This window comes from Aspergillus ibericus (genome assembly GCF_003184845.1).
Source record: "Aspergillus ibericus CBS 121593 unplaced genomic scaffold BO80scaffold_34, whole genome shotgun sequence".
In the NCBI taxonomy this organism is placed as follows: domain Eukaryota; kingdom Fungi; phylum Ascomycota; class Eurotiomycetes; order Eurotiales; family Aspergillaceae; genus Aspergillus; species Aspergillus ibericus.
This window is the reverse complement of record NW_020292132.1, coordinates 194092-221777: the sequence shown is the minus strand read 5'-3', so window position 1 is coordinate 221777 and position 27686 is coordinate 194092. Positions and strand designations below refer to the sequence as shown.

The window sequence follows — 27686 nt, the reverse complement described above, 5'->3', positions numbered from 1 at the left end:
GCCTTCCCTTCCTTCCTTCCTTCCTTCCTTCCTACCTTCCCCTCCTCGTCCAGCGTCTACAGCCAAATAGCCGCCCGCAGCTCAGTCCTCCGGCCCCAGTCCATCTCCGGCCTCATCCCCGCCCCCGCACTGCAACCTTGTGGCAGATCGGCGGTCATCGACTTCCTCCGCCATCCTTTCCAACGAGCGCTCGAGTCGGGAGGTCCGTTCTCGAGACATTCCGCGCAAGCTATGTGCTTCCCATGACCACTGCACGGTGCAAGCCCCTAACGCCTAGACTTGCTCGGTGAACTACTGTAGTGACTAGTGTACACAGGACTGGCATGGGCGGTCTTCCACATACACCCTCGTGGGCCCCAGCTGATCCAGGTAAGGCGTGGAGATCCGGTGAAGGCAACAGTACAGTTTTCAAACGTTGAAAAGCACGCCGTCCCAGACTCGTCCGGTCGAACCACTCACGAAGGAGGGATTTGCTGTCGGATCACGGACACAGTAAGACTCAAGGGTAAGGGATCAATTGCATGCATAAGATCGCTACAACAAGTGGCTTGGTATAGATAAAGGACGGCAAATCAACTGCAACGAAGAAACGAAAAAGCTGGGCAACAGCACGGAGGATTAGGATAGTGAATAATGAGAGATCGCCATTAGATGCATGGAGTCAACATGAAAGAAGCAGAAAGGAGAAAGGGTCTCAGACAGCACGAGACAGGATATCAGAAGCCTTTGCACCTGGTATATGCAAAGTAGTGCCGAGGCCTGTAAACTTTTTTAGCTCGAGGCGTTGGACTCATGAGATCTCGAGCCAAAGAAGAGGTTGGAGGTGGTCAAGTATGGCCAACGCAGACAGAAAGCCCAAAATGCACATCATCCTGACCTGAAATGATCACAAAGGAAAATAAGGGAACACCATGCCACAAATTCCAACGACCATGATCCATCCCAGCGCCAGGCACATAGAACTGTGAGGTAAAAGTAGCACCGTAACGCCGATGCCTACCGACTGAACGCATGTGTTGAAGCAGACGATAAAGGAACAAGAGGAGAAAATAAAAACGAACGCCTAAGCTGTGAACAGGGTGCAAATCGTAGGGTGAAGAAGGGATAAAGGAAAAAAGAGATGTTCGACACGAACGATGTCCATCAGTACAATCGGGGCATGAAGATCGACTGACAGAATGAAGAGAATAGTCCACAACATGACATAGGCAACTGCCAAAGTGGAGTCTAGGGGTAAGGAACGGACATTGTAATCGAGATGAAAGCGTCCCTCGCTGAGCGTTGAGGTTAGATGGACGGTAGTTGGTTCACAGGATGCCCGAATCCTTGAGGGCGTTCTGCAGGATTGTCTCCTTGACAGCCGCAAAGACTAGGCGGATATTCGTCGTGTCGGTAGCCTGAGTTAGACTATGGGAGGGGTTAGAGGCTAGTTATATCACATAAGCTGACCGATCCACTTACTGAGGGTAAAGATTCAGATGCGCCCTGTTTACTTGATTGAACCTCCAAAGGAGATACTTGGCCGCTCGATTCACGTCGTTACCGCCTGAATAGTCGGGGAAATATTGGTTCAACGGAGAGCGTGGGAGCTTCTGTCGGAAAAGGTCGACTTTGTTTAGAAAGAGGATAATGCTCGTTCGCATAAACCACCGGGAGTTGACCACAGAGTCGAACAGTACTAGACTCTCCATCATGCGATTCTTGAAGTGGGGAAGGAGATTAGCGGCGAAACCAGCGCCGAAGTGGGCGGGGACATACTTGATTGCTTTCTTCTAGTAATACTTGATCATACTCACTGAGCGCCACACAGAAAATGATGGATGTCACATTTTCGAAACAATGAATCCACTTTTTCCGCTCACTGCGCTGGCCGCCAACGTCAAACATGCTGTATACTAAGTGAGCGAAATGGGGACTCCCAAGGCGAAAGGATTTCATACTGTATGCTTAGCTGACCCATTGTAAATCGTGTCTCGTAGATACCTGTTGTTTTCGTCCGCGCACGAAGCACATCATTCACGTTGGGAATATAATCCACGGATGCTATCCGTTTGGCTTCCTCGAAGAAACTAGAATGAGTCGTTCAGCCGGCATGTCTGGAGGCCCCGGGGTGGCGCTGGCACTTACTATGGTGCCGAATCCATTAAATAGAATTCGTTTTGATGTTCCAGTACATTGGACGTACACGGATCATTCCAGAGATAGGTTATCGCATCGCCCACCTTGGCATCCAGGGGTATGTTAGGGTCGGGGTCAATATTGTAGTCGGAAAGGAATTGGATATAATCGCGGACTTTCTGGCTCGATGGCTCTAGCGAGAACTGATGGTAGGCAGCGATGAGAGACTTGGTGCAATCGAGGAGGTTCTTGTAGACAGTTAGACGATACAGGGCCAACTCTTCAACTGTGTAGCCATTTTGGTGGATAATCTTCATCTGCTTGACGATAGTAGATTTCCCGCTTTCTCCGGAACCTGAATCAAGAGATCACCGTTAGCAAGGCTTGCCTCTTGAGATATCACCGACTGCACATTGAGCGGATTAAGAATTGCAACGAACCAAGCAATAGAATCTTGCACTCTCGCCGTAGCTTTTTCGAATCCTCTTCTAGCTTGCGGTCGATCGCCTGGCTCTTTCGTTTCGATTCTGCATCCCCTGCCGCCTCTGTACTCACACACGAACCCATGTTCTCGGTATGGCTCCAGACAGCGGAAAGCTAGCCCATTAGCTACTTGCGGAAGGGCACGGCATCCACCTATCAGGACACTGAGACCCGAAACGCTCGGAGGGAATTGACTCCCAAGCAAGGAACTCCCGTGAAATCCAAGCAAATATAATCGCGGAAGGAGTGTGTGATCGGCGCAATGCGAAGGAAATGCAGAGGTCGGAGAAGGAGGGCGAGAGCGAGAGAGGAGGTAGGTATGCGATCGACGATGGAGCTTCGATCAAAGATCGAGGCTTGCGCGCGTAGGGGCCGGAGGTAGAGGCACAATAGACGGGTCAAGTCTGGGACGGAGAAGGCCGGAGCGACGACTGCAAGCTCCCGGGGACGGAGTTGTTGGCTCGTGACGCAGGAGAGGGAAAGCCGAGTGACAGCGAAGAATAGGAAGGACACCGAGCCCAGGCGCGGAGTAGTATGGCTCTGCTGGAAGGTTGACCGGGGTGAGGGGTGTCAGGATCCAACTGCGGAGCAGGAAAGCGAGCGAGAGTGACGACCTGACGCTAAAAAGGGTAGTTAAGGTCGATCGGGGGGAATGATGTGGGAGAGTGGATGGAAGCGCGGATCTCGAGTGAGATAATGTAAGCAATGAGGATCAGTCGTCGGTCGGGGTCGATCAGGCGGGAAGGGAAGACGGAGAAGATGGCGCGGGCGTGGACAGGAGGATTAGATATTATTACTGGTCATTCATTATAATGAGGATTAAGTCGTGTGCGTGTGCGTGTGCGTTGAACGAGGAAGGGAAAGGAGGGGAAGGGGGGAAGAGTAGAGGGGAGGTGATGGGAAGATATGATTGATTGATTGATGGAGGTAAGTTGGTGGTGGTGATGGTGGTGGTGGTGGAGGAGAAGGAAGTAAAATGGAGTGAGTGAGTGGATGTTCCCAAGCGTCATCTAGACAGGTGGAAGTGGAGATGGATGGCAGAAAGAGGAGCCTGAGGAGGATTACATACTCGCTCGATCGTAGGGGCGCGGGTGGGTATTTGGGAAAACGTGGACCGGCGACCCAAGCTTACCGCGAGTGAAGGCATAAAGGGAGAAAGGGCTGGCGCTAAATGGATGAATGGATCAGATCGATCTATGTACTCCGTACACCACCGTCGACTCTTAGTACTCTACCTAGGTGACTAGTTCTCCGGAATAGTAAATCCCTCTACGGATGCCGGTTCGATGGCCTGTCCATTGACCAGTAGGTACTTCTCCCATCGGACCCCTACCTTTCCCCCTAAAAACACGGTTTTCCTTTTTATGGCCAGTTTTCTGGTCGGAAAGGTGGGAAAGGGGACTAGCTCCAGCGCCAGTGGCAGCGGTACGACGAGTCAGGCCAGTATCCCTGGGGGCCGGCGGGCGCCATCGCTCGTAATCTTTTAGCGTGCCTTCAACAAGAAACAACACACGCACGCACACACACACACACACACGCATAGCCATAACTACTCGAGGAAAGCTTTCTCCTTCGCTTTCTTATTCTTGTGTCACATCTGGTCTAGAGCCGATTCGGTTGTACCCCGTGATCCTCCTATCCAACCTTTCCGCCTTTTCCGTATCACACAGGAGAGCGCATATACCCGCCTGCTTGGTCTTGCGTATGATTTTCCTATTTTGGGTCTGTCAGGGACTCATCTCGCCCGGGCATACTTCAGGTGAGGCTGAGGCTATGTCACAGTATGCTTAGATGAGCATAAGGCTACCGGCTACTGTGCCTTGCCATCCAATTGCATTTCACCCAAACTATACCTTTTGCATGTAGATACATGGCTTGCATGGGTCGTTACCCGGAGATAGCCGATTTCCCAGGCAGGGTTGGATCCGTGCCCGCCGTTCTCTGAATGATTGTTTTTTCAAATACAATATATCACCCCATGAATTTTAGAGCGCAAGGTCCTTTGTCCGACTTTAGTGAATAATATGATCGGTCTTTCCTGGGCTACTCTTATAGCTCAGATCATGTACCCGCTTGCAGAAGATCATCGATATAATACGGAGTACATCAATCTGATCAAGATACCATATAGGGTCGTCTGCATAACATCCACAGATTGCATGTGGCGGGTAGCAGCCCCAAATGGAAATCTATGTCTTATTTTAAGGTTTTCCCACCACCTGCTTGGGTTGTTTCGGGCGTGCGTTCACCTTCAGCGTTAATAATAGTAAAGTTTGGCGGACTGTTTGAGACAGCCATGTGGATATGAAACACTGGCTATGACTAGCACAGGAAATGCCTCCCCCCAAGCCCTTTTCCTTCCCCTCACCAGTGTTAGATGAAGATTTTTCTCCAGGTTTCAGATTTTGGTCTTGATGCATAGTGCGGATCCCAGACATCACGTTAGAGAATTGAACAAGTTGGGAAAGATATGGATATGGACGACAAGGGCCTAATATGTTGCCACACACGGGGTCAAAGATGAAACCTGGCAAGATTTTTATCTAGTCAAACCTAGTTCGGATCACTTGACGGCCTGAAGCATTCACTGTGCCAAGTATGACCATGGCCTTTCAGTATCTCGTGCTACAATCTGCATGGGCTTTCCCCCAGCTAGCTCCGTGCTCTTGAGGATGAAACTCAACCGGATCTTTTGACCTTCCGATATCTAATTTCGGATATCTTGAAGGGCTTTACAGTGCGTTCTAGAGAACGTGATAATCCACCGAGATTTGCACCTTATATAAGAAGCCCATTTTCATAGAGAGATGAAACGGGGACTACTTCTTGAACATAGTACTTGGCAATAGAAGAGTGATTATATACGCGGCTTTACGAAAGCACAGAGGTGAGGTCAGAAGCAGCCCTGCGTTGGATATTTGGGAGCTCTCGATATCCCGCGCCTTCGCCGCATACAAAGGACTAGCATCGTCAATCCTGCAGATATGAGAAGAACTTTCTACTAAGAAAACTTGCAGCTCGTCAGATAGAAGCGTCACATCGCAGAGTCGGGTTCTTCATGGTGACATGAAACCAGTTTGCTGTAGTACAGCAGGGATGACCGTGTCAAAGCGGGTGTCATGTGGCATTTTCCACATTGTAGCTAAGTACCTCCTCCGTGGAATAAGACTCCTTGCAGAGGGAAAGCGCAAGAGGTCTATCTAACGGTTACTCCAAAACTCCAGGCCATACTATTACTGCTGCAAGGGAAGGCAGTAGTTTCGTGCCAGAAGCATGTCAAAGCGTCGTTGATGGATGGGGTTGACTTATCTCGGGTAAATTAGGATGTGTCGGTGCGTCTTGAGTAGTGCCGATGTACTATTAGTTGTCTACTAGTACACCGTAGTCATCCTGCCACCACCTGCGTTCAGGCGTCATGGCCTGAGCCTTACGCTAGCTGTGTTGGCACTCCGTGCAAATTTCCCTTAATGCAACGCCTCGCCTCGCCTCTGGAAACAGTATAGGAACGAAGACGGTCTTAAGACAATGATATTAACAAGACAGCCTTGCTTCATCCCGGAGATTATTTCCACACACACTAGTTGATTTTTGTTAGTATCACTCAGGTGCCCCTCCTTTTGTCTTTCTGCCCGCCCCTCTTTAAGGGGTTTAAAAGCTGGCGGATACAAGATCGAGTGCCTGATCGGTGTCCGGCCAAGATAATGTAGATATAGGTTGTTTCGAGTGGCTGGTAGGCACGAAATTGATGGAATTGATTGGAACCGGGTGCGCCCCACCGAGGAGGTATGATGACATTGGGGAGCCCTCTGCTTGATGCTACTCGATGCTAGTATGGTTCGCCCCGATGGGCATTACGTAGTAGATGCCGTCCCGTTGGCCATGTTGTATTCGGGATCGATCGCGCAGACGGCCATGAAGGATTAAACATTATTGCGCATCCGCTTGCTCCGTTTGATGGGCTGATACCTCCGGAATGGGTTATCTTGGGGGGGTTTGTGATGGGGGGGCTTTTCATGCTCGCTAGCATCGAGATAAGCGGCAGTTCAATATTGTCGGAGGTGGGAATTGCTTCACGTTGCTGCAGCCTCCAAAAAACATGGATTCTATACGACAGCAAGGCCTGAGCTTAAGAAGCAGGATAAACCAACGTAGAGTAATCACGAAACCTCGCGACGAGTGAGTTACACCTGGAGGGGGGTGTCGCGGTGATGAAGCACCATGTTCCTATGTAGTTGCCCCTCTCTGGAGAAATTCTCCCCCCGACTTAATGTTAGGTAAGCGTGACGGGCTTCTTCCCTGAAATTGGATCCCTCTTCCAACCAATGGATATGACTCAAGAGTCTAGACAGGACTGCGTAGGCACAAGATTCGCAATTTGCACAGCTGCTTTAGCTGTGCCCACAGGCCAGGCGGACCTTTCGCGATACCCTGCTTCCGTCGCGGACGTCATCGGTCTTGTTTTGGGCGGTCCGGAGACTGCGAACTCAACGGGCTAAACTACTAAGAGAGCGTCGTTTCCCCACACACCCTGCTGGGCGCCACCTACGGCTTTTGCTGCCTCTTCCTCTCCAACATCGGTTGTACCTCGTCCCTCCATCTCGCGTTTGCTTCTTGCTCCTGTCATTGTTCACTTAGCCTTGCCTGCCACTGCCGTTACCACTTCATCACCCGCATTCCCGCTCTTTCTCTCACTCCCCATCGCCCAGATTTCCAGAGAAAACTTCCGAGGCTTCCCCCCCCCTCCCTGAGTGCGGTGTACCGTCATCCTTGCTCCAAAAATGGCGGAATTCGTGCGTGCCCAGATCTTCGGCACAACCTTCGAGATCACAAGCAGGTACGACTCTCGAGAAAATTCTCCTGGCGGTCGATGCGGTCTCGCGAGCAGTTACTTATCTTCTTGCAGGTACACAGACCTACAGCCCGTAGGAATGGGCGCCTTTGGTCTTGTCTGGTATGGTCGACAACCCAACCCCTCTTCTGGATTTCGCCGCCACGCGGGTGGTTCCTGTGGCCCGCCGAACAGCACATGGGCTGACATTCGTGATGGGATAATTTAGCTCTGCGAGGGATCAATTGACAGGACAACCGGTCGCCGTTAAGAAGATTATGAAACCATTCAGCACACCAGTTCTGTCCAAGAGAACGTACCGCGAGTTGAAACTGTTGAAGCACCTGCGACACGAGAATGTTTGTCAATGCCGCCCCACGGCACTCCGCCATCCGCCATACCGCAATGCTGACTAGATGCAGATTATCAGTCTGAGTGATATCTTCATCTCTCCGCTCGAAGACATGTAAGCACAGTTGAATGTTCGAGTTGTACCTGGATCGCTCAGTTTTCTGATGGTCGCCGCAGCTATTTTGTTACAGAACTCTTGGGAACCGACCTGCACAGACTTCTTACCTCCCGACCCCTGGAAAAACAGTTCATTCAGTACTTCCTATATCAGATCCTGGTATGTCACCATGGATGTCTCATTCCCGCCTGGCCTGTCGTTGGCCTATTTCTCTAGCATACGCTGACCATCTGCAGCGGGGATTGAAATATGTCCACTCGGCGGGTGTCGTCCATCGTGATCTTAAACCTAGCAACATCCTTATCAACGAAAACTGCGACCTGAAAATTTGCGACTTCGGCCTTGCGCGTATCCAGGACCCCCAGATGACAGGCTATGTGTCGACCCGGTATTATCGTGCCCCGGAGATCATGCTCACATGGCAGAAATACGACGTGGAAGTGGATATCTGGAGTGCTGCCTGCATCTTTGCGGAAATGCTGGAGGGAAAACCTCTGTTCCCTGGAAAGGACCATGTCAACCAGTTTTCCATCATCACAGAGCTTCTTGGAACCCCGCCGGACGATGTTATCCAGACTATTTGCAGTGAAAACGTGAGCACCTGCCTGCGCGACCGTTGACTCTCGTCAATGACCCATTAATAATGCTTTTTGGTCTAGACTCTGCGATTCGTTAAGTCGCTACCCAAACGCGAGCGGCAACCTTTGGCTAGCAAGTTCAAGAACGCCGACCCAGACGGTATGTGCAATGCCCTTCGATACGTCAGTGACGGGCTGGAGCGACTGACACAATGTAGCTGTTGATCTTCTTGAACGAATGCTAGTCTTTGATCCGAAGAAGAGAATTCGTGCCGGTGAAGCGCTTGCCCATGAATATCTCGCACCCTACCATGATCCTACGGACGAGCCTGTGGCGGAGGAAAAGTTCGATTGGTCTTTCAATGACGCCGATCTGCCAGTCGATACCTGGAAGATCATGATGTATGCTCGCCTGCCACGGGATTGCTAGACGTTAGATGCTGATTCGGATTAGGTACTCGGAAATCCTGGACTTCCACAACATTGACCACCCCAATGATGCTGGTCAAGTGCTTGTCGAAGGAGCCGCCGATGGACAACAGGCCTTCGCATGAGGACGTTCGAGCGTATAATGCCATGGATCAGGCGCAGGCAGCGATGCGATATGATTATGATGTCGTCAATTCCTTCGATTTTTCTTGGTATGTAGACTGGGAGCGGGGACTGTGATCTGTTTTTGCCTTGAACGGTCTACTTGTGTTCTCTTTCCCCAAGCTTTCCTTTCCTTTTCGTCAATCTTACTTCCAGACGTCTATACACGACTCGCGTTTGGATATTTCAACTGCGTTGAGAGTCGGACGATCTGGCGATTGAACCCGTCTGTAACACGACTAAATTTTGTCTCCCAATTCTGCTATATATACACTTCCCACTTGGTCCACGATTGATGAGCTTGCGTGTCTTAAATTCCCTTTGGTTAACTTGTGTGAGAGAGAGGAATCTGGTTGATTCCCGTATGTGCGCGATAGATATTGCTTTGGAAAAAAACAATCGATTTTTCAATGACCTCCGGGGTGGCGTCGTCGTAGTACTTTTGATATAGATACGCAGGCATTCATCCTCCCCCATCAGCACCTTAAACAACCTTAACGCCCTCCTTTCAGCCGTGGGGGCGCCCTTAACCCGGACGGGCGCATGGGGCCTTCTAGTTCTGTCCGTTCCCTCCCCGACTTCTGTCACCGCCCGGCGGGGGAACCAATGGGGGTGTCGTCTGGGCCGAGCTGGGCCAACCGACCCCTGGTCGGGTCCAGTTTAATTCGAGGACTACCACCTACTTGGCCTAGCGATCCCTCCCTCCAGTCTTGCATTAATTGTCGTCGTCCCTTCGTCCCACGTGAGGCGACGTCCATTTTATTGGGTTCTCTTCCAGGAGGGGCTTCCTCCTTTTCCTTGGTGGAAATTGGCTTGGAACGTGTCACTTTCCAGTCCCCGTTTTCTATGACAGTCCCCACGCCATGTCTCGCAGCCGCAGTGGTCAGGAGCCCATTGTCATGGTTATAGATTTTCACCATGCAAGGTGAGTCGTTGTCGCTCGGACTGAGCCAAGGGGCCAGAGCCTGGGTCTAGAAGGGAGGGTCCATATTGGATATGATTCAGACCACTGTGAACATTCCTCGAGTGCACTCATTCCTCTAGCCGCCCTCAAGCACTAGCACTTGTACCTCGTCTCTGCTTGCTCTCTCTTCCCCCCGCGCGAAAGAGTAGACTAGCTAACCATTCCTTCCCACTTTTTCAGGGGCCCCGAAATCGAACTATGCTTTGGAGACGATGGAAGCGACCCCGTTGCGGAGAATGACTGGTCCTTGTTGCCATTTATGGCCCTATCTGATGGAGCGCATATGTACGACTTGAGCCCCCCCGGCCCCCCCCCCCTTCCTCGTGATCGATAATGAGTTGACGCGGGCTGTATCTCTCAGGTCCACCGAGGAATTCTCCTACTTCACTGTGCGGCGAAAGGAGACGGCCACCGAACCCGCAACGTCACTTTTCGGTATTGCTTGTTCGAGACAGATCGACTCTAACCTCCTTGTATACCGGCCTCCGGATGTCACGAGATCTACGGTACAAAAGGCGGTGGTTGTGGTGACCGACAGTCCTCGAAGCCTGGGACAGCTGAGAGAGAAACTGTCCGTCGTGACTTCGGCTTGGTTTGCGCAACGGTACGTCTGCCAACCAAGGCCTGGCAATTGAATTGAGGCCATACTTTTGCATCTGCATTCATAAAATGAAACTTGGGGAGTGGCTCGGCTGACATGGCAAGCAATAGGGACTTTTCGGACATTGACATTCTGAAGGTGCGCTTTTACCCTACTATTCATTTCTGCTGGTACTCATCCCCTCACAGAAATTCAGAGAAGGTCTAGTGATCAGCTTGAAGAAGGATGAGGGGTCGAAAGACCAGAATTTAGGTGAGACTGGCTGGCTTTCAGCATTGCGGGTGTCACTAATCTCAATTTGACTTTAGGGCTCTCCCTGCGGGAGATGATCCATGAGTTCAAGTATCAAACCCTAGTCCTGTTCAAGGCTTTGCTTCTACAGCCTAAGGTATGCAGTCATCCGGAAGCATAACTCACATTGCATGCTAATATCCCGCAGATGCTCTTCTTCGGCTCCAGGTGCGAGCGGCTGTGCATGATCCAATTCTCTCTTGTCTCTCTGATTCCGGGACTTATGAATAAGTTACAGGACTGTGCCGACCCAGCATTCGACACCTATGCACAGACTGTGGAACAACCAACCTCTCTAAAGACTAGTGATCGGAGTTCTTGTTAGTCATGCAGATCGCGCATCTCATCTAACTACAATGCATGCTGATATGTTTGCAGTATTGGCTTATATGGGCCTGCCCCTGCAGATTTTCGGCAAGGTTTGCTGGACACCACCTGTGGACTGTGGATGTTTCTGACTTTTCTTAGGGAAGCATGTTTGGGCCTTACACGCCTTTGCAGCAGCTGGATCTGCTGGCAGATTATGGAACAAAGTCGTATGTTGTCGGCTCGACGAATTCGCTGCTGTTGCAGCAAAAAGATCGCTATAGCGATATTCTAGTTAATGTGAGGAAGCCACCTAAACGGTCATGTTTCCGTTCGCTAACTGTTCTTGTCTAGCTTGACGAAGATACCATTAATATCTCATCTCCCACTCTCCGGAGTGCTCTAGCTCTTTCTGTCGCAGACAGACGCTGGATTGACCTTCTCACGCAAATAATCAACGACACCTGGGACGAGGCGCATCCGGAGCAGCCTAAGACGCACGGATACATGGGATCGGAAGAATTCATTCGACTCCAGTTCGAAGAATACCTCTTGGCCCTGCTTGCTTGCATGCAATATCATGAAGAACTTAACTCCTTCAACGCCGATGACTTGGGCCGGAGGAGCCGAGCGCATCTGGAAGCGTTCAACATTGAAGGTGACCCCGCATTAGAGTTCAATACGGAATTCCTGGCGCAGTGGAGGAACACGCCTAATTATTCCCTTTTCAAGCGCCTGACCTCTGATGCACTTCTTTTCTCGATCGTCGAACCTCGTCATCCATGCGCAGGAGGGCTGACCATCGACGATGTTCAACGACGTCTGTCCCAACAAGTCGCGGAACTTCACTTGGACGAAAGGGTTCGCGAAAGTCGCGAGGCCCTGAACCGACATATTTCTACTGGGCAAAAGAAAGTAAGTGCAGCGTTCAACAGCTTCTGGGCCGATATCGAGTCCATGCGGGAGGCTCAGCGCAAGAAGAATGAAGAGAAAGCCACACAGTCGCAGCGATCATCATTGGATAAAGGATCCCGAAATTCACCACCCTTCTCGCCTTCCGATTCAGCATCAATACACTCAATTGGAGGCTCTTCTTGGTTCTCTGGGCGTAAAGCTCCTGCTGTGGACATTACTCAGGCACAGGCATCCGTGAGCGCGGCGGGCCAGAAAGCGGGTGCCTACCTCAGCTCATGGGGTTCTTGGGCAAGTGAAAAGCGAAAGGAATGGCAGGAGAAGAGGGCTACACCGGCGTCACCGCCTTCCGTCGCTTCGCCATCCGCTTCGGCCGTGACGGAGACCGGCGAGACAGACAGAGGAAGACGGCGCTCTATGCAGTCTCGTCGTAGTGAAGATTCCACAATCTCCCGCAGTGGAAGCAGGAGAAAGCGGTGGAGCAATATACTCCTGCGGCGGGAAAGCGGCGAATTTAGCTCTGCCTACAGGAAAGATGACGAGAGCAGCAACAATGGCGAACAGGATAATCTGTACTCGAGATCGCCCCTGTCGCGTACGGCGTCGGTTCGTGACGACGACTATGCCACACCAGCAACCAAACAACCTAGCGAACCAATAACTCACTCCGAAGCCGAACCCAACGAGCCGGCAGCTACTCCGGCAGCGAATTCTACGCTATCGGCTCTCGAAGGACCCGAGGCCTCCCACACCAAGGAAGAGGAAGATCAAGCCCAGGGTACCTCCTTGCAACCATCTCCTGACATCAAGGAGGTGCCCCCAGAACTGGCCGAGCCGCATGCAGAGAAATAAATCAATACTCTCAAGACAACTTAATCACCTAGGCGAGTATGGGCCCATCTATTACCTTCGAATTGTGTGATTATATAGTAACAGATCTTCTTCCACCTTGTATGTATGCCCACACTTCTGTCATGACAGGCTCTCCCTTTGTGTTACATTGATACCGAAGAGGACAGCAACAACGCCTGCCTGTACGATGCGATCTACAACGTCATGTATGCTTTCGATCTCACAGATATATAGCCAGCTAATCCTTTTTGATACCATTATATAAATAATAATACCAGTTAATACTGCCACTACACACGCCCACCTTATAGCACCCTCAATAAACTCGAAGTTGTTCGTCCCATTCGCCTGATCCAGCAGTGCTGCTTCAAACTTGATTTCCCACATGGAAGGAAGAGAAAGAGAGGTCCAATCTAAGTTGTATACCTGGGTTATCATTTGTCGTAGCAGCGCTGTGAAAGAAATACAAGACGTTTCCCATCCTTCCGTTCCTTGATGAGCCGTATGGGGAAAGTAGATCAAGATGAAGGGAGACTAATAGTGAGAGATATCGCGCTAACGGGACACTTGAAAGGATGATACGGCGAGAGGGAGGACCGCAGAGATAGGCAGCGAGGCAGGTGGGGGACAGAGAGAGGTATAGAGATGGGGAAGGTGAGGGAAGCGCGAGACACCAATTGTATAGAGTTCATGCAATGTAAGCGATTTCGTCACCATCCAACCGCTCTATATAATCCTTCTCCATAAGAGCTTCAATGTTCTTCTTGATGTCAGGAACTTTGGGAGGGAAGCGAGATTTGACTTGTTGGATCACTTCCTGGACAAGCTGCACGTGCTTCATCTTCTTGCGCGACTTCATGATACGGACGATGGCGGACTGTGGGACAAAAAGGTTAGGAACAGGGTCCTTCTTGCAAGTTGATGGGTTCGGTAGGGACATACCTGAAGCAGCAGCTTCCGATCCTCTTCGATCGTTTTGTGTGTGTCGTCGGACTCGACCTTCTGCTCGGACTTGATTTGGATGTTGAGGTTGACCTTGATCTTCTTGTTCCTGAAATTATAATTCAGAGAGAACGATGCGCCTGGCTCTGGTTTGGACCCTTCAGGACTTATGGTGAGCACTTTGGCCTTCAAGAAGATGCTCAAGTTCGGGTCGAGAATCTCGGGTGCAAGAGATGTGGCCTTCTGAATGTCCTCGTAAGACAACGTGTCGTGCTCATTAAACAGCAGGAGGATGCCCATTTGGAAGGTTGACACCTGGAACGTGTATGGAACCTTAGTGTTCTTGATGTAGTTAGCCTTGATCTCTCCTTTGCATAGCTGCCAGAGCCATGTCAGCTTGCGACCATTGTGCTTGTCAAAGTAGAAACTCTGAAACCGCTCAGCAGTCTTGACAATTTCAGGAGGTGCTAGGAAGTCGGTCGAAGGCGCATTAAGAGGCCAGAACCCAGTTCCCAAAATCTGGAAGTGTGAGTCTACCAGCTTCCTTCGATCGTCGTCGTCCAAGATCTTCTCCTGCCAATCTCTGTAGCTGGCGTTGAGATCCTTCGAGATCTGGATATCCTGGAACATGCGCTGCAGTTTGTTGGTGTACTCAAATCCACACGCCTCCTTGAGCTTGCTGATCATACTGGTTTCGGCATCGTCAGAGACCGAGCTGACATGGACCAATCGTTTGGCAAGCATCTTGGAGTAGAATTTCTGGAACACATCCTTGTCTTCGATGTATTTGAAGACGGTCATGATCTGTACGAGCATCTCTTCCAGTTCGGACTCTTCCGCTGCTTTGGATCCCTTCTTGAGTAGCGAATCGGTGTACCGGGCCAGAAGCTCTGGCGTTTTTGTTGATCCAGACTTGCATATTTTGTTGCGATTAACGAACTCTCGGCAAGCATTATCCAGGGACCGGACAAATTCTGACTCGCCATTGAAGGCCTCGCTGACCAAACTCTGATACCTCGTGTGTACCTGCAATAAGGCGTCCACGTACAGTTTAGGTTCGAATGCATCGCCATCAGCAGCAACCTTCTCCACTGCGGCCAAGCCTGCCTTCCTGACGTGAGCCTCGAATTTCGTGCGCAAGGGGTCAAGACCGTCTCTGATTCGCGACAGCAGTCTGTACATCCTCGCCAGGTCTTCTTGGCGTTCATTATCGAGCAAAACTTGGAACTCGTCGCGCAGTAGTTCCGAGTGGGCTGTAACAAGAACATCCAAACACGTGTCGGTGAGGTGCTTGGCGATGTCTTGGTGCAGATACAGGCCCACGCGGGCCTTTTCTTCATCGAGACGGGCCTCTGCCTTCTTCATGTATTCAACGACACTGTTTTCGGCAACAAACTGACGAGACTCGTTTTCATAGTAAACTCTGGTAGCGACAATGAAGGGCTTCTCGAAGTAGTACCGGTAAACCTCGAGAGTTGACTTGCTGCTGTCGCTCTCGTCCAGACCAAGGGAGACGAACGAGTCGACGATGCTCTTGATCTGGGACTGCTCGATGGTTTCACCGTTTCTCTGCTTCTCGACCAAATTTAAAACGGCTTCCATGACCTTTTCATGGACCTTCATGAAGAAATCGTCCTTCCACTTGACCAAGTGCAATGTGTACACGTCGTATACATTCTTCTTGCCTTCGTCAATTTCCCGTTTGACCCAGTGACGGTTCAAATACCGGAAAAGATGATTGATATACTTAGCCGCAGTCGTGTAACGGAGCCACTCCCGGATATAAAATCCTAGCAGGGCCTCTTCCGCGTGGCCTTCCGACTCTCTGTATACAGCGTCAAGGTGGCGGGAAAGGTACTCTCCAAGCAGCTTGTACAGCTCCTCTCCAAGCAGATGTGCTGCAAACGTCGTCAACGATGATGTCCTGGGAGTGTTGTGTCGCTGTAAGAATGGTAACCGACCTCCATGATGCGCTTTTATGTTCTGGCTGCTGCCGATGGCTTTCTGTGATGTGCAAAAGTTATGGACCGCGCTTGATCCTCAGTGTTAGCCGTTGCATGATGGCGATCAGATGCCGCGGGATATAGACATACGTGTACAGTGCCATATACTAGAGCAACGAAGTCAAAGGTCAGCACCATACCAGGTAGAAGGAATGGGCATCCCGGCAGGCAAAGCGGGAAACCGATCTTGGGCACCATACCGTTTTCATATCCACCCCCTCCTCCAATTTGAGCATCACACTATCGATGCCCTTCTCTAGAAACGTCCATCTGTCCACGTCAGCGGAAGTCCTTGGTGCATCCGAAAGAACTCACGTTTCATCCAAGTCGTCCTTGTGAGGGGTCTGGGGGATAATAGCAGGCATCCTGCGTGTTACAGCCAGCCGGGTTGGAACCTTGAACACGCGTCTGTAGAATAACCGGGAAAGCATTAGCCTGAGTGGGCAAAAGCAACTCGTGCAGAAGCAGGACGTGGGAGGGTTTAAAACTGTAGAGACAGCAGGATACGAGTTGAAAGGGGGCAGGTACAAAGATCCGCGAGATAAAGAGGCACGGAACTTACCTTAACGTCTCAAGGATATCGTAGGTAGCTTCAGGTTGAGCGGTGGGCGGTTAGGTTTAAGGCAGCGGTGATGAGTATGAATACACCTTCGGTACCTCTGCCTAGCGTTAAGGCAGAAGGAAAGCCGCGCGCGGTGGGACGATGACAACGGCCGCCCGGAGGATAGGAAAGCCAGGCCACAAGGTTCGAGAGGCAAAGGCTCGAGACTAGAAGGGAGGTAACGCGCCTAAGGGGGGGAGGAGGAAACAGCCAAGAAGGAGGGGGGGAAGGAGTGATGAGTAGAGCGACGAGCAAGAAAAGGCGTGGCGTTGGGCGGTGGTGGTGGTAATGGTGGTAATGGAGGAGGAGGAGGAGGTGGTGGTGGTCGGCGGAGAAGGTGTCGGTGGGACTTGACTGGTCGCGGGTTTCGGGTTTCCCTCAGCAAGTTAAGAGGGGGGCGCGCGCTGCTTGAGGCAGGCGGTCAGCCCAGCTCGATGCTCGCGATCTAGATGTCGATTCCCCAGGCCGCCTTGCAGCCTCGTCGTCCTGAGCGGTTTCCATGAGGTTGATCTCGCTATCTACATACGTGGGGTTCTTCTGTATCTGGCCTCAGATGGAGACTCTTTCAACCCAGCGTCATCTCTTCATCAGCTTCCAGTGTGGGTGTTCGATTTCCCCCTATTTCCAACACTCTTTGGGTAGGCCGGCACGGGACCCGACCCTTGGAACAGCGCTACGTAAGTACATACCTCTGCACAGCCAACCCCGAGCTGACTGGCGCATCCCCCGAACCGTTGGAGACGTATCCTCTGCGCTCCGGGTAGCGTAAGGTGACATGTCTACTGCGCGAAGACCAGGCCGTACAGCAGGTGGCATCATTGACCATCACAAGGCCGATTTACTCACTGACACGGATGACGTCATGTCTGCGCTTTCTGAACCCGGCCGTTGAACCCTTAAAGCGCCTTCAGTTCCGGCTCCTTCAGTGAGACACACAGCGTCGGACTCCGGATCGGAATCAGTCAAATTATGTCGTTCAAGCCTCCCTCCGAGATCTCAGTCACATCTCGCCAGATCCCCAAATGGGGCGGAATCCCTAACACCTCCGTCCAGTCTAAGCCACTCATGATCTACCACAAAGCTTTTAACGCGTCCGCTAGGGACCTCGCGACGCACCTAGAGGAGATTGGCGAGGTCAGGCCACAGTGGGTCTATTCCATGTACAGCCAAACGCACTTCCACAGCACCACTCACGAGGTCCTGGGAGTGGTTTCCGGCCGTGCACGACTTTGCTTCGGTGGAGAAACGAACCCCGACCGTTTCGAGCCGACCGTCGAAAAAGGCGATCTGATCATCGTGCCCGCCGGCGTCGGCCACCGGCTCCTGGAAGACCTTGGTACCGGCCACGATTCCTTCCTGATGGTCGGCGCGTACCCACCCCAGAAACAGTGGGATATGTGCTACGGCGATTCAAGGGAGGAAAACAAGGTTTCCAGGAACATTCAGGAGCTGGGTTGGTTCCACAGCGATCCCTTGTATGGCACAGACGGGCCTGTGCTGCAGGTCTAGGTAAATCCCGTGATGATTCGGGTAGTAGCGGCCGTGCATTCTTTACCATAAATGCTCCTTTGTACATGATTATCGTATATGCACAGCGATCGTGTTAATTCCAAAAAGCCAGAGTTTCCGTTTCCGACCCAAAGTTCAAACTCCAGTCGACCGGCACAACAGGTATAGAACGCCCATAACTAGGAAAACTAAGCAAAGATATAGTGCCGAGCCAGGCAGCCCAAAAAGGGAGGGCAAGAAATCGTAAAGGGTAAAAGGGGGCAAGCCAAGAAGCAAAAGAAGACCAGAACAGGCAATCTGGATCTTATAATAGCAAGAAGGGGGCGAAGAAAAAAAAGCCCAGGGGGGGGGAAAATAGATTGAAGAAGGGAAGGGGGGAAGGATGACAGGGGTAATTGCAGCGGTTCATGAGGCAACTCGTTCGACCAGTCTATTCCGAAGCTGTCAGTATGGTCACTTGCATAAGACTGCAGATTGTCGTACCTGAGGACGCTGATCGAGAAGGTGGTAAGCCAGGCTATCAGCGCGATCAGTAGCACACAAGCTAGGGCTATCTGCCGGTCGCATATTGCGTCGTTTTTAGGGGCAACTTCTTGGTTAACCTCGGCCATCGTACATGCGCCTCTCACGGTGGAGAGTGATTCAAACGCCAAACTTAGATTGGCCGAGTCGAACACAATGAAGAAGATATCCAAAAGAATGAGTCGTGCTTTCGCGGAAGGAGACCGAAGCCCAAGTGGTTTGGACGTATACTCGTCAAACGTGATGTAGATGAGATAGACCAGCGCGACAGCGTCGACAATGATTGCCATGAGCGCAGAGGGGCCCTGAGGGTGCTTGTACTGCCCCGAGAGGTGTTGGATTGAGCCTCCGAGAGCCAGCGCTGTCAGGGAAAAGCACCAGACTGTAAGTCGAAAGATCAAGGGGACCATCGGACTCTTCAAAAGAGTGTTGTGGAAGCGCTTGAACCAGATTTCTCGGCGCCGTCTCATCCTCAAGGGGTCTTCGGTGTCATCGTCGGGTGAAAGCTGACCTCGCCATGGTTGAGAATAATCGCCAACGTTTTCATCCAACCAGTCGGGCGTGACAAGTTTCTCTTCCACCCCTTGTTCGCGAGGATATGCAATATCTCTGGAAAAATTCTTCCAGCGCGACTCACGTCCTCGTCCGATATTGCGCCCACTACCTTCGCCCTGCCCGCTGGAAAGGGTAGGCCTCGATGTCGCATAGGGCGAGTGATTATGCTGGGCGAGGACGGCTTCCCCGGGTTGCATAGGGAGCAGGCTATCTGTAACAGCAGCTTCTGCATCGTCATCTGCATACTCGACCGACCGGATCCATCCTATATGGATGATCATGAATTAGTTAATCTGGCGCAGTAGAACAAGAAGGGATAATCACCTGGTAGCGTCCGCGGTTTCCTCCCCATTGCCGGGCTGTTCTCAATCTCCCCCACTACTGTACTCTCTGGCGAACGCGAGTTTCCAGCTGAGAGATCTACTGCGTCATGGTGCCCAAAATCGTTGTCGCTGTGAAGCGCCGACATCCACTCTGGAGCGGAAGGTGGCTCCGACAGCTGTTCATCGGAGAGAGGGCCGGCATCCGGAGGCTGCAGTCGTGGGTCGCGCACATCTTGTGCCATTGCCTTACAGTTCAGCGGTGGTTCCAGGCAAAGTTGCGTCGGCGGGTCGGAAGATGGGGGCAAGCCGCGGATCTAGTCTGCATCGCCTCAATGTCCCTCGGAAGTTTAGCGGGCAGAGGGGTGGACTGAATTTTGGGAAGCCTTGGCCCTTGCGGAAGACAGGGTCATCGAGAGAGGAGACCACAGCCGTGAAATAAAGCGGCAATCAAGTGATTTGAGGGGGATGCCGGAGCGGGAGGAGGAAACGAGGGAAAGATGGAGGCTGGTTCAAGAAATTCGGGATGATGGAAGCCTACGTCGTACGCCGAGTATCCGGTTGGAACTAGAACTACTTCGATCTTAGTTCGCTATGTACCACGTTACCAGGTACCGATCGTACTTACCGTACAGGACCGCCCGCCATCGCAACCCGGGCAGTAAGACCCATACGGTATGGGGCGATTGGAAACTTTGAATACCCCGATGGTCATCCATTCTTACCGCTAACACGGAGCGGAATGACGTCTGCGATGCACCGCCGCAGCAACTAAGCATCCAGCATCCAGCATCATCATCATCACCACCGATTAATGGTCGGTCTACTTCCACGCATCCATCTCCGTTTCGCTCATTGTCTCCAGAGAGACGCACACACAACAACTCCAAGAGTCCAGTCAGGCCCCGTGACTTCCAGAGTTCTTCATTAGACCAGAAAGGCATGCCACTTTCATCCACGCCCTTGAATCGGTTATTTTCTCTGGTCGATCGCTAGCTCTCCCTGGTTGCTTACCAGACTCCCCTACTTAGCGATCATCATTGATCCCCGAAAACACACCACGGCATCTAGAATAAGAATACGGACAGGACGTCCTCCGCAGTTGCTATGCGACTCTTCGTCATCCCTATCTCGACGCGACAAGCTCTGATCTATGCTCGCCCCCTCCGCCGCGGTCCGTCGCAAGCACCTTCGATACACGAGAAGATCACGCAGAAAGCCGCAGAAACATGGGCCAAATGGGAGGAGGCCGATAAAGGATGGAAGAAGCACCTGGTTTCGTGGGGTAATAGAGTCCAACAACGAATCCCATATCAAGAATGGGGCCTGAAAAGCATTCCATCGCTGGAGTCAGCGCGACGAGTTGATGAATCCCACGGGACGAAAAAAGTGGATGTGCTTTTTCCGGGGAATGCAATCCGGCCTGAAAAGCTCCGAACCATGCTGCAAGCCATTGCGACCGAGAGACAGGACTTGCATCGCCGGAGGATGTGGTTGAGCCTCCTCGTGACTCCTCTAACCATTCCCATTGGACTCATCCCTCTGTACGAGGCTCTTTCTATCGACCCCAGTCTGGGGATCTATTTGACCGGATTTGGCTAACCATATGGCTACCCATGCAATATAGTGTACCTAATGTTCCTTTCTTCTACCTCGTGTACCGAGCATGGTCCCATGGACGAGGTGGGTTTCTTCCCCGCGCCTTCTATCATTGCCGATGACAGCCGATGTACTGACTGGTCCAAGCATTGAATGGCTCCAAGCATCTGGAGGTTCTCCTGGAAAGGGATCTCTTGAATCCAACATCACACCCTGGGCTTGAAGAACTGTATGCGAGGCGGGTCTCCTACGCGCTGGAGAGCACGGGGGTAGGCAAGCCCATATCGGAGATGGTGGAAGAAGTTGAGAAGAGCGATGACCGGCTACTACTTCGTATGAAGGATGCGAAGAAACTGGCTTCAATCCTTGAGGCACCCGACCTTGCGTTGGAAGCGGAGCGAGCCATTATACAAGTGGAAGAGGAACTGAAAACGCAAACCAAAAAAGAGGGTGAGGATGGAACTTCCGACAAGAAAAGTACATGACTTCTGTCTTTGATTGGGATGAGGAGTCCCGAGTGAGTATCCTCATGGCTTAATGGTTGCTAGCTGCCCGGGGGCTTCTTCCGATGTATAACTGTTCGTGCAGGGATGCGGTACATAGTGTTGGCCATGGTGCATGGCGAAACCAGCTTGGCAGAGCACAGCCTGGTAGAGGGGCGAGTAATGTCTAGACATTTTTTTAGATATTTATATGGAAAACCCACGACTTGACATGGTTCTAAATACTACGGAGTACGGAGTAGATACGTAGATGGAAGACTGTACCTGGACGGAACTAACTTGTTCCGGCAACCCCATCGGAGCCACTGCGGGACGCCCGAAGCGGATGACGACCAGCAACTCCCCCCCATTCCTTATCCCAGTGTTTCCCAGGGATTCCCCAAGATTATCCCCATCATCTCCCATTGCTCGGTGTCCCCCGCCCCGTTGCACCCTGCCACCATGTCCACCAAGAAGATCGAGCAGTGGGAAATTGAACGGTACTGGGAGATCTTCGCATCGCTCGCGGGCGGCCAGCCGCGTCTGAACAACTCCCAGGCGGCCTCGGTGTTGAGGAACAGTCGGCTTCGCGATGACCAACTCGAAAAGGTCTGGGATCTGGCCGATGTCGATGGAGATGGTGAGCTCGACTTTGAGGAGTTCTGCGTCGCCATGCGATTAGTTTTCGATCTGGTGAACGGGGTATGTGAGCTCCCTCCCTAACTGCCGCGGCGCCTGCAGCATGTCTCCTTTCCCGCCGCCCGCTTCTGCTGCCAATGCCCCCTCCTGCCCTTCAGAGCTCTCCATGTGCTAAAACATCCCACCCCCACAGGAACTACAAGCCGTCCCCAATGTCCTCCCCGATTGGCTCGTTCCCGAATCCAAATCCCATCTAGTTCACGCGACCCGTGCGTTGAGCAGTCGTCCAGAGCAATTCGAACGCATAGAGGATGAAGATGACACACCCGGACTGAAAGATGGGTTTGAATGGTACATGAACCCGGCTGATAAGTCAAAATACGAGGAGATCTATATGGCAAACAAGAACCACCGCGGAGAAATTTCCTGTACGTTCCGATGATCTGCTGCCGCTGCTTCGTTCACTAACACGGTGCGGCCCGGTATAGTTGAAGCGCTACAGCCCCTTTACGATTCCCTCGACGTTCCGGATACGGATGTTCATTCCGCGTGGAACCTGGTCAACCCCTCTGCATCCCCGTCCATTAATAAAGACGCCACCCTTGCGTTCCTGCATATTCTGAACTACCGCCACGAGGGCTTCCGCATCCCACGCACTATCCCGGCGTCACTGCGTGCCTCGTTCGAAAACAACAAGATCGACTATCAGCTTGACAATGCTCGTCCGGCCCAGAAATGGGGTGCAAGCGGAGACATGGAGACCCGCACGGGCCGGAAGGCCAAATTCGGAGATACTTATCTGAGTCGACTGGGCGCTGGCGGAAAGACATCCTACACGCCCAAGGGCACGGATTTCAGCGACACCATTCAGGACGAGGAGTGGGAGAAGGTCCGGTTGAGGCGCGAGCTAGCGGAACTCGACAGCAAGCTGGAGGCTGCGAAGAAGGCCTCGGAAGGGCGACGGGATCGGGAGCGGCCCCGAAATGACGGCGGGCCGAACTGGGTTCTGATCAAGAAAGAGGCGCTCCAGCTGCTGGAGTACAAGGAGCGGGAGCTACGGGAGCTGCGAGAAGGAGCGGGGCGATCCAAAGATGGCCAGAATGTGGAACGTCTCAGGGATGATGTCAAGACCGTTGGCGAGCAAGTCGAGGGATTGAAGAGCCATCTCGCGCAACGGAAGGAGGTGCTCTCGGATCTACGGGCACAGGTCGAAGAAGCCAAGTTGTCCCGGTAGTCCGTTTCGCTCATCCCTCCTTCTTTCCTCTCTTATCCCGTCTTCTTGAATATACTTCCACCTGGGTTCTTCTGGCACTTCCTTCGTCTCCGGAGGAGTTTGTTCGCGTATGAGCTTTGCTACTCTGTTATCGAAATAGCCATGTTCTTGGCGAGGAGCATCAGGCGCTAAATGGATGTTTCGTGTCTCGTGCCTCATGTTTTTGCATGCTTCGATTCCACTAGACGTGTGATTGATCTTGTTCCAACTCATAGAGTCCGTCCGTTTTCGGACTCTTGTCGCATTCCTCACTTCCTCTTCCCCCTCCCCCTCCGGGCATTCGCCCCGTCTATCTAATGTACAGTACATAATAAGAACGCCTGATAGGCACAAACCAGCCTGGTGTTATGTTTCGCTTCCCTGACGCCCCGCCCCGTTCTCACCACCCATAGTAAATCAGGTAGATGATGGGTCAAATCGCCAGAACGCATCAAAAGAGAAATAGAAATAACACAAGAAGCGGAAAACAAGGAACCTAAATAACCCTCCCCACCGCCCTATGAAACTACAAGATGATGGAAAAAATCACTTCCCAATAATCTGCGCCATCATGCCATCCCCACCCCTCTTCGTCTCCACAGCCATAAAAGCCCGGCCGGTGGTATCCAACCCCTTCTCGGCACGGACATACGCTTCCTCACTCCGATCCGTCAAGATATCCAGATCCTTCTGTGACAGTAGGGCAGATGGATCAGCACCCGTCTCGAAACGTTCATATTCGTCCTGTCCGAGGGCTTTCTTCAAATCATCAATATCGGTATGACTGAGGCCGGAATCAAGCAGACTGCGGAATTTGCCCTTTTGGATGACGAGGCGCTCAAGACGACGCTTCGAGTCTGCTTTCTCGAGTAAGGTTTGTTCCACGGTGCCCTTGGTCGCGAGGCGGTAGACGATGACGGGCTTGGTTTGGCCGATGCGGTGGGCGCGGTCCTGGGCTTGCAGGTCTTGCTGTGGGTTCCAGTCCGAGTCGAAGAGGATGACGGTGTCGGCGGCCATGAGGTTGATGCCTTGGCCGCCCGCGCGGGTGCTAAGGAGGAAGAGCTTATAGGATGGGTCGGTGTTGAAGGATTTGATCTGGGCGCGACGGGATTCTTGGCTCACGGCGCCGTCGATTCGGCAGCAGTTCCAGTTGCGGAGCTGCGTGGCCCAGTCTTGGAGGATGTCGAGCTGGGTTTTAAATTGCGAAAAGATAAGGATCTTATGGCCTTTCGAGATGAGGCAGGGGACGAGCCGGTCCAAGAGCAGCATTTTACCGGAGGCTGTCACGAGGGTTTCGTCGATGGAGGTCGGGTCGTCCATCCAAGGCCAGTAGAAGTTGTGAGGCGAGTTGCAGGCGAGTCGTGCTTGCATCACTGGGTTTTGCATCTTCTTTTGCGCAATTTCCCTCTCTGGTGTTGGAAAGGGCGTTAGTTGGGGTTGGGGGAGGAAAATGGGATGGGATGGGGAGTGCTTACTGGCAAGTCGAATGGTTTTGGCTCTCTCCTGCTCCTCCTGCTCTGTCTCGCTGGGTTCGGCGATGTCCAAGTCTTCTTCCACTCCTTGCTCGAGTCGACGCAGTCTTGCGTTGAACTCGCGGTCACTGATTTCCGTATAGCTTGACACCTTGCCGCGTCTCCGGGGCGTGAGTAGTGACCTTGCTGGTGTGGAAGAACGACTAGACTTGAGACTCTTGTTTGGAGACGAAGCTTCACTGGTATCGGCGCTGCGTTTCAGGCTTTGAGATCGCGAGACTCTTCCACTCTTGGCCAAGAGGCGTTCTGTGGCTTTCTCCTCGAGGTACTGGCGGCCAGTGCCATTGAGAATTTCGCGGTAGAGATCCTTTTGTTCTGTAGTCAAGGGCGCATACAGGATGTATTCTCGCTTCTTTGGCAGCGATGTTTCGACGTCAGTCTTCACCCGACGGAGGAGGAAAGGCTTCAAGATCGAGTGCATCGTGGAGACCAGAGTGCGCTTCCGACGCTCCATGACATCCGTCTGACCATTGTTATCCAACATGGATGAAAAGTCAAACCAGCTCTGAAAACTACGGAGGTCGTTGAAGATCTCCGGCAGCAGGAAGTGCAGAAGCGACCAGAGTTCGGTAATGTTGTTTTGCAACGGCGTGCCCGTGATGAGCAGTCTGTTGGCGGAATTGTAGGTGAGCAGCTCTTTGATCAACTTGCAGTTCATGTTCTTCAAGCGATGGCCTTCGTCCTGTGTACTTGTTAGCGACCCTGACCATAGGCTCATGCAACGCAAGGCTTAACATACGACGATAATATACCGCCACTGATACTGCGCCAGGAACTTCCGGTCGTTCATGCAAATCTCATAGGAAGTGCAAACAACCGGGAAATCCGAGCTTCGCTGGTCCTTGATATTCATGAACTTCCGCCTGATTTCTGCACGTTCATCCCTGGAGCCATGGTACAAGACTGTCTTGATCTCAGGCGTCCACTTTGCAAACTCGTCCACCCAATTGCTCACTGTACTCAACGGCGCAGCGATCAGGAAGGGTCCAGAAACATTCTTCTCCTTGAAGAAAGCGATTAACGAGATAGCTTGAACAGTCTTTCCAAGACCCATCTCATCCGCTAAGATGCCACACAGTCCGTTCATCCAAAGCGACTTGAGCCACTCTAAGCCCTCCAACTGATACTCTTTCATCTTGCCCCCAGTCACCAATTCGGGCTGCTGTGTAGCAACCAATTCTTGACCACCCAGCGCCGTCGGATTCGCCTCATACTCATCTGCAGCATGCTCCAACGCCTCCCGAACCGTCGGCTTCTCCTCGTCGACTTTCACATCCGCCTTCTTAAAGTAGCTCGAGATGGTATTCCCATTCGTCGCCGCAGCGGCCGGCTTCCTTCCCCGGCCCCTCCTCGTCTTTGTCGTCTCTGTTTCCTCTTCCTTCTTCGCCTCCTCCGCCGGAACCTCCGTTACCGTTGTTGCCAATTGCCTCGCACTCGTGCGCGTCTGTCGCCGTCCAATCGGCTCCGCAGCAGCCCTCGACTTGGGCGCCGCCTTCTTTTCCGGTTTCTGCAGCTGCTCTTGCTGCCTTGCCGCTTCCAGCCTTGCCTCCTCCTGCTGCTTCTTCATTTTATCTGCCATGATGGCAACGAAAACCTATCAGCGCAAGACAGACTCATCAGCAACAATTCCTCTGCGCCACGCCATCCCAGCCCGGAATTCACCATTCGCACCTCACTAGTATTCAAAAGATGCATCAGCGCCTTCGCCTTGACATCCATCCCCTCGATATCCTCCTCGAGCTCCATCTTGTCCTGCGCTGCGGACTTGGTGTCCTGATCCGTCATCGGGGTCGAAGAGCCTTCTCGGGGGGCGATCATCTCATCCGAGGAATCGGTGGCGGTAATAGGTGTGTCCGGATTGGACATGATTCCAATGTAACTCGGAATCTGTAAACGGTACTCCGTACTGTAGAGGAAGAATAAGAGAAAAGAAAATGTACCGAGAATATTCTCTGCGGCGAATCCCTGGATGCAACGCAACGGAGGAAATCCGAAGTAAGTAGTAGAGCCCGTTGAGTCGATAGGTCCAATCTTCAGACCAACCAGAAAATGACCTGCTCCACCAAACAGCTAACAAAGGAACCCACCGCAGTGAATAATAATGGGTCCTGAGGGGTTCGATAACACTGGACGGGTTCTCTTCCGGCGCCCTGGTGGATAGACAGACCGTCTGCAGGTATGACGGACGGATGGGCGGCGGCGGCGACGGCGGCGGCGCGCCTTTGTTCAAGGAACGCGGATTTTCGCGTCGGCGCACGGACCACTTTTATATGGGTTTGGGTCTGCACATGATGGATGGGATCTAGTGCTTGCATTTCATTATATTTTCTTAGAAAATGACATGAAAGAATGGCTTGGACACTGTAAACGCCTTTGGACCTCAAGTTCGATCGCATTGAGCAATGCAATCAGATTAGACCGGGTAATCACCATGGCACAGGGTCAATCACCTTTGTAGAGGCGTATGCGTATCCTGGGCTCTAGTTAAGCCAACCTACGTGAGAAATCACCTAGCTACGAAATGCAAGATCCGTAGACATTCGCAAAGCCATTATCATTACTTCACAGACCCTGAGTGGCCTGATTGCAGCATCCTGATTGTGATTTGCACTGTTCTGATATCGTGAGTGACCGACTGCTATAGCTGGCGATAGCGGCCATCGGGTAAAGCCGTCCCTTCTTGCTCGACACAACGCTTCTCATATATAACCTGGTATAGAACTCGACCATTGCGAAT

General features: G+C 52.1%; 9 protein-coding genes across 9 annotated transcripts; 5 read left to right on the top strand and 4 right to left on the bottom strand.

The window, feature by feature from the left end:
• Positions 1 to 1160: 1160 nt before the first annotated feature.
• On the bottom strand, positions 1161 to 3043 carry gpaB (guanine nucleotide-binding protein subunit alpha gpaB). Its single transcript, XM_025713820.1, has 6 exons — positions 2559 to 3043; positions 2128 to 2473; positions 1941 to 2069; positions 1759 to 1888; positions 1462 to 1700; positions 1161 to 1407 (listed from the first exon to the last, which is right to left on the bottom strand). Exons 1-6 carry the CDS (start codon positions 2683 to 2685, stop codon positions 1308 to 1310), a joined length of 1071 nt encoding a protein of 356 aa, XP_025572970.1. The 5' UTR covers positions 2686 to 3043; the 3' UTR covers positions 1161 to 1307.
• A 3919-nt stretch (positions 3044 to 6962) lies between these two features.
• Positions 6963 to 9478, top strand: sakA (mitogen-activated protein kinase HOG1). Its single transcript, XM_025719957.1, has 9 exons — positions 6963 to 7435; positions 7505 to 7552; positions 7659 to 7788; positions 7852 to 7895; positions 7958 to 8057; positions 8135 to 8491; positions 8558 to 8636; positions 8695 to 8878; positions 8931 to 9478. The coding sequence occupies exons 1-9, from the start codon at positions 7380 to 7382 to the stop codon at positions 9028 to 9030; spliced, it is 1098 nt and encodes a 365-aa protein (XP_025572969.1). The 5' UTR covers positions 6963 to 7379; the 3' UTR covers positions 9031 to 9478.
• Positions 9479 to 9748: 270 nt separating this feature from the next.
• BO80DRAFT_412147 (putative Avl9 protein) lies at positions 9749 to 13278 on the top strand. The gene is made up of 10 exons (XM_025718007.1): positions 9749 to 9992; positions 10212 to 10316; positions 10393 to 10635; positions 10743 to 10770; positions 10821 to 10884; positions 10941 to 11020; positions 11072 to 11243; positions 11302 to 11342; positions 11392 to 11529; positions 11584 to 13278. The coding sequence occupies exons 1-10, from the start codon at positions 9931 to 9933 to the stop codon at positions 12991 to 12993; spliced, it is 2343 nt and encodes a 780-aa protein (XP_025572968.1). The 5' UTR covers positions 9749 to 9930; the 3' UTR covers positions 12994 to 13278.
• Positions 13279 to 13681: 403 nt separating this feature from the next.
• culA (cullin culA) lies at positions 13682 to 16303 on the bottom strand (the record flags this gene model as incomplete). Its single annotated transcript, XM_025721600.1, has 5 exons — positions 13682 to 13870; positions 13936 to 15967; positions 16029 to 16045; positions 16139 to 16208; positions 16254 to 16303. The coding sequence occupies 5 exons, from the start codon at positions 16301 to 16303 to the stop codon at positions 13682 to 13684; spliced, it is 2358 nt and encodes a 785-aa protein (XP_025572967.1).
• A 794-nt stretch (positions 16304 to 17097) lies between these two features.
• On the top strand, positions 17098 to 18167 carry BO80DRAFT_427233 (cupin domain-containing protein). Its single transcript, XM_025719956.1, has one exon. It carries the CDS (start codon positions 17509 to 17511, stop codon positions 18046 to 18048), a length of 540 nt encoding a protein of 179 aa, XP_025572966.1. The 5' UTR covers positions 17098 to 17508; the 3' UTR covers positions 18049 to 18167.
• BO80DRAFT_427232 (phospholipase D regulator) lies at positions 17972 to 19955 on the bottom strand. The gene is made up of 3 exons (XM_025719955.1): positions 19450 to 19955; positions 18532 to 19390; positions 17972 to 18478 (listed from the first exon to the last, which is right to left on the bottom strand). The coding sequence occupies exons 1-3, from the start codon at positions 19688 to 19690 to the stop codon at positions 18454 to 18456; spliced, it is 1125 nt and encodes a 374-aa protein (XP_025572965.1). The 5' UTR covers positions 19691 to 19955; the 3' UTR covers positions 17972 to 18453.
• Positions 19956 to 20253: 298 nt separating this feature from the next.
• On the top strand, positions 20254 to 21762 carry BO80DRAFT_387131 (mitochondrial K+-H+ exchange-related family protein). Its single transcript, XM_025717041.1, has 4 exons — positions 20254 to 20385; positions 20477 to 20989; positions 21073 to 21128; positions 21192 to 21762. Exons 2-4 carry the CDS (start codon positions 20553 to 20555, stop codon positions 21527 to 21529), a joined length of 831 nt encoding a protein of 276 aa, XP_025572964.1. The 5' UTR covers positions 20254 to 20385; positions 20477 to 20552; the 3' UTR covers positions 21530 to 21762.
• A 136-nt stretch (positions 21763 to 21898) lies between these two features.
• On the top strand, positions 21899 to 23808 carry end3 (cytoskeletal adaptor protein SagA). The gene is made up of 3 exons (XM_025717040.1): positions 21899 to 22228; positions 22359 to 22593; positions 22654 to 23808. The coding sequence occupies exons 1-3, from the start codon at positions 21989 to 21991 to the stop codon at positions 23397 to 23399; spliced, it is 1221 nt and encodes a 406-aa protein (XP_025572963.1). The 5' UTR covers positions 21899 to 21988; the 3' UTR covers positions 23400 to 23808.
• Positions 23809 to 23963: 155 nt separating this feature from the next.
• Positions 23964 to 26695, bottom strand: BO80DRAFT_412131 (putative SNF2 family helicase/ATPase PasG; the record flags this gene model as incomplete). Its single annotated transcript, XM_025718006.1, has 4 exons — positions 23964 to 24826; positions 24893 to 25631; positions 25689 to 26543; positions 26621 to 26695. 4 exons carry the CDS (start codon positions 26693 to 26695, stop codon positions 23964 to 23966), a joined length of 2532 nt encoding a protein of 843 aa, XP_025572962.1.
• Between the last annotated feature and the right edge of the window lie 991 nt (positions 26696 to 27686).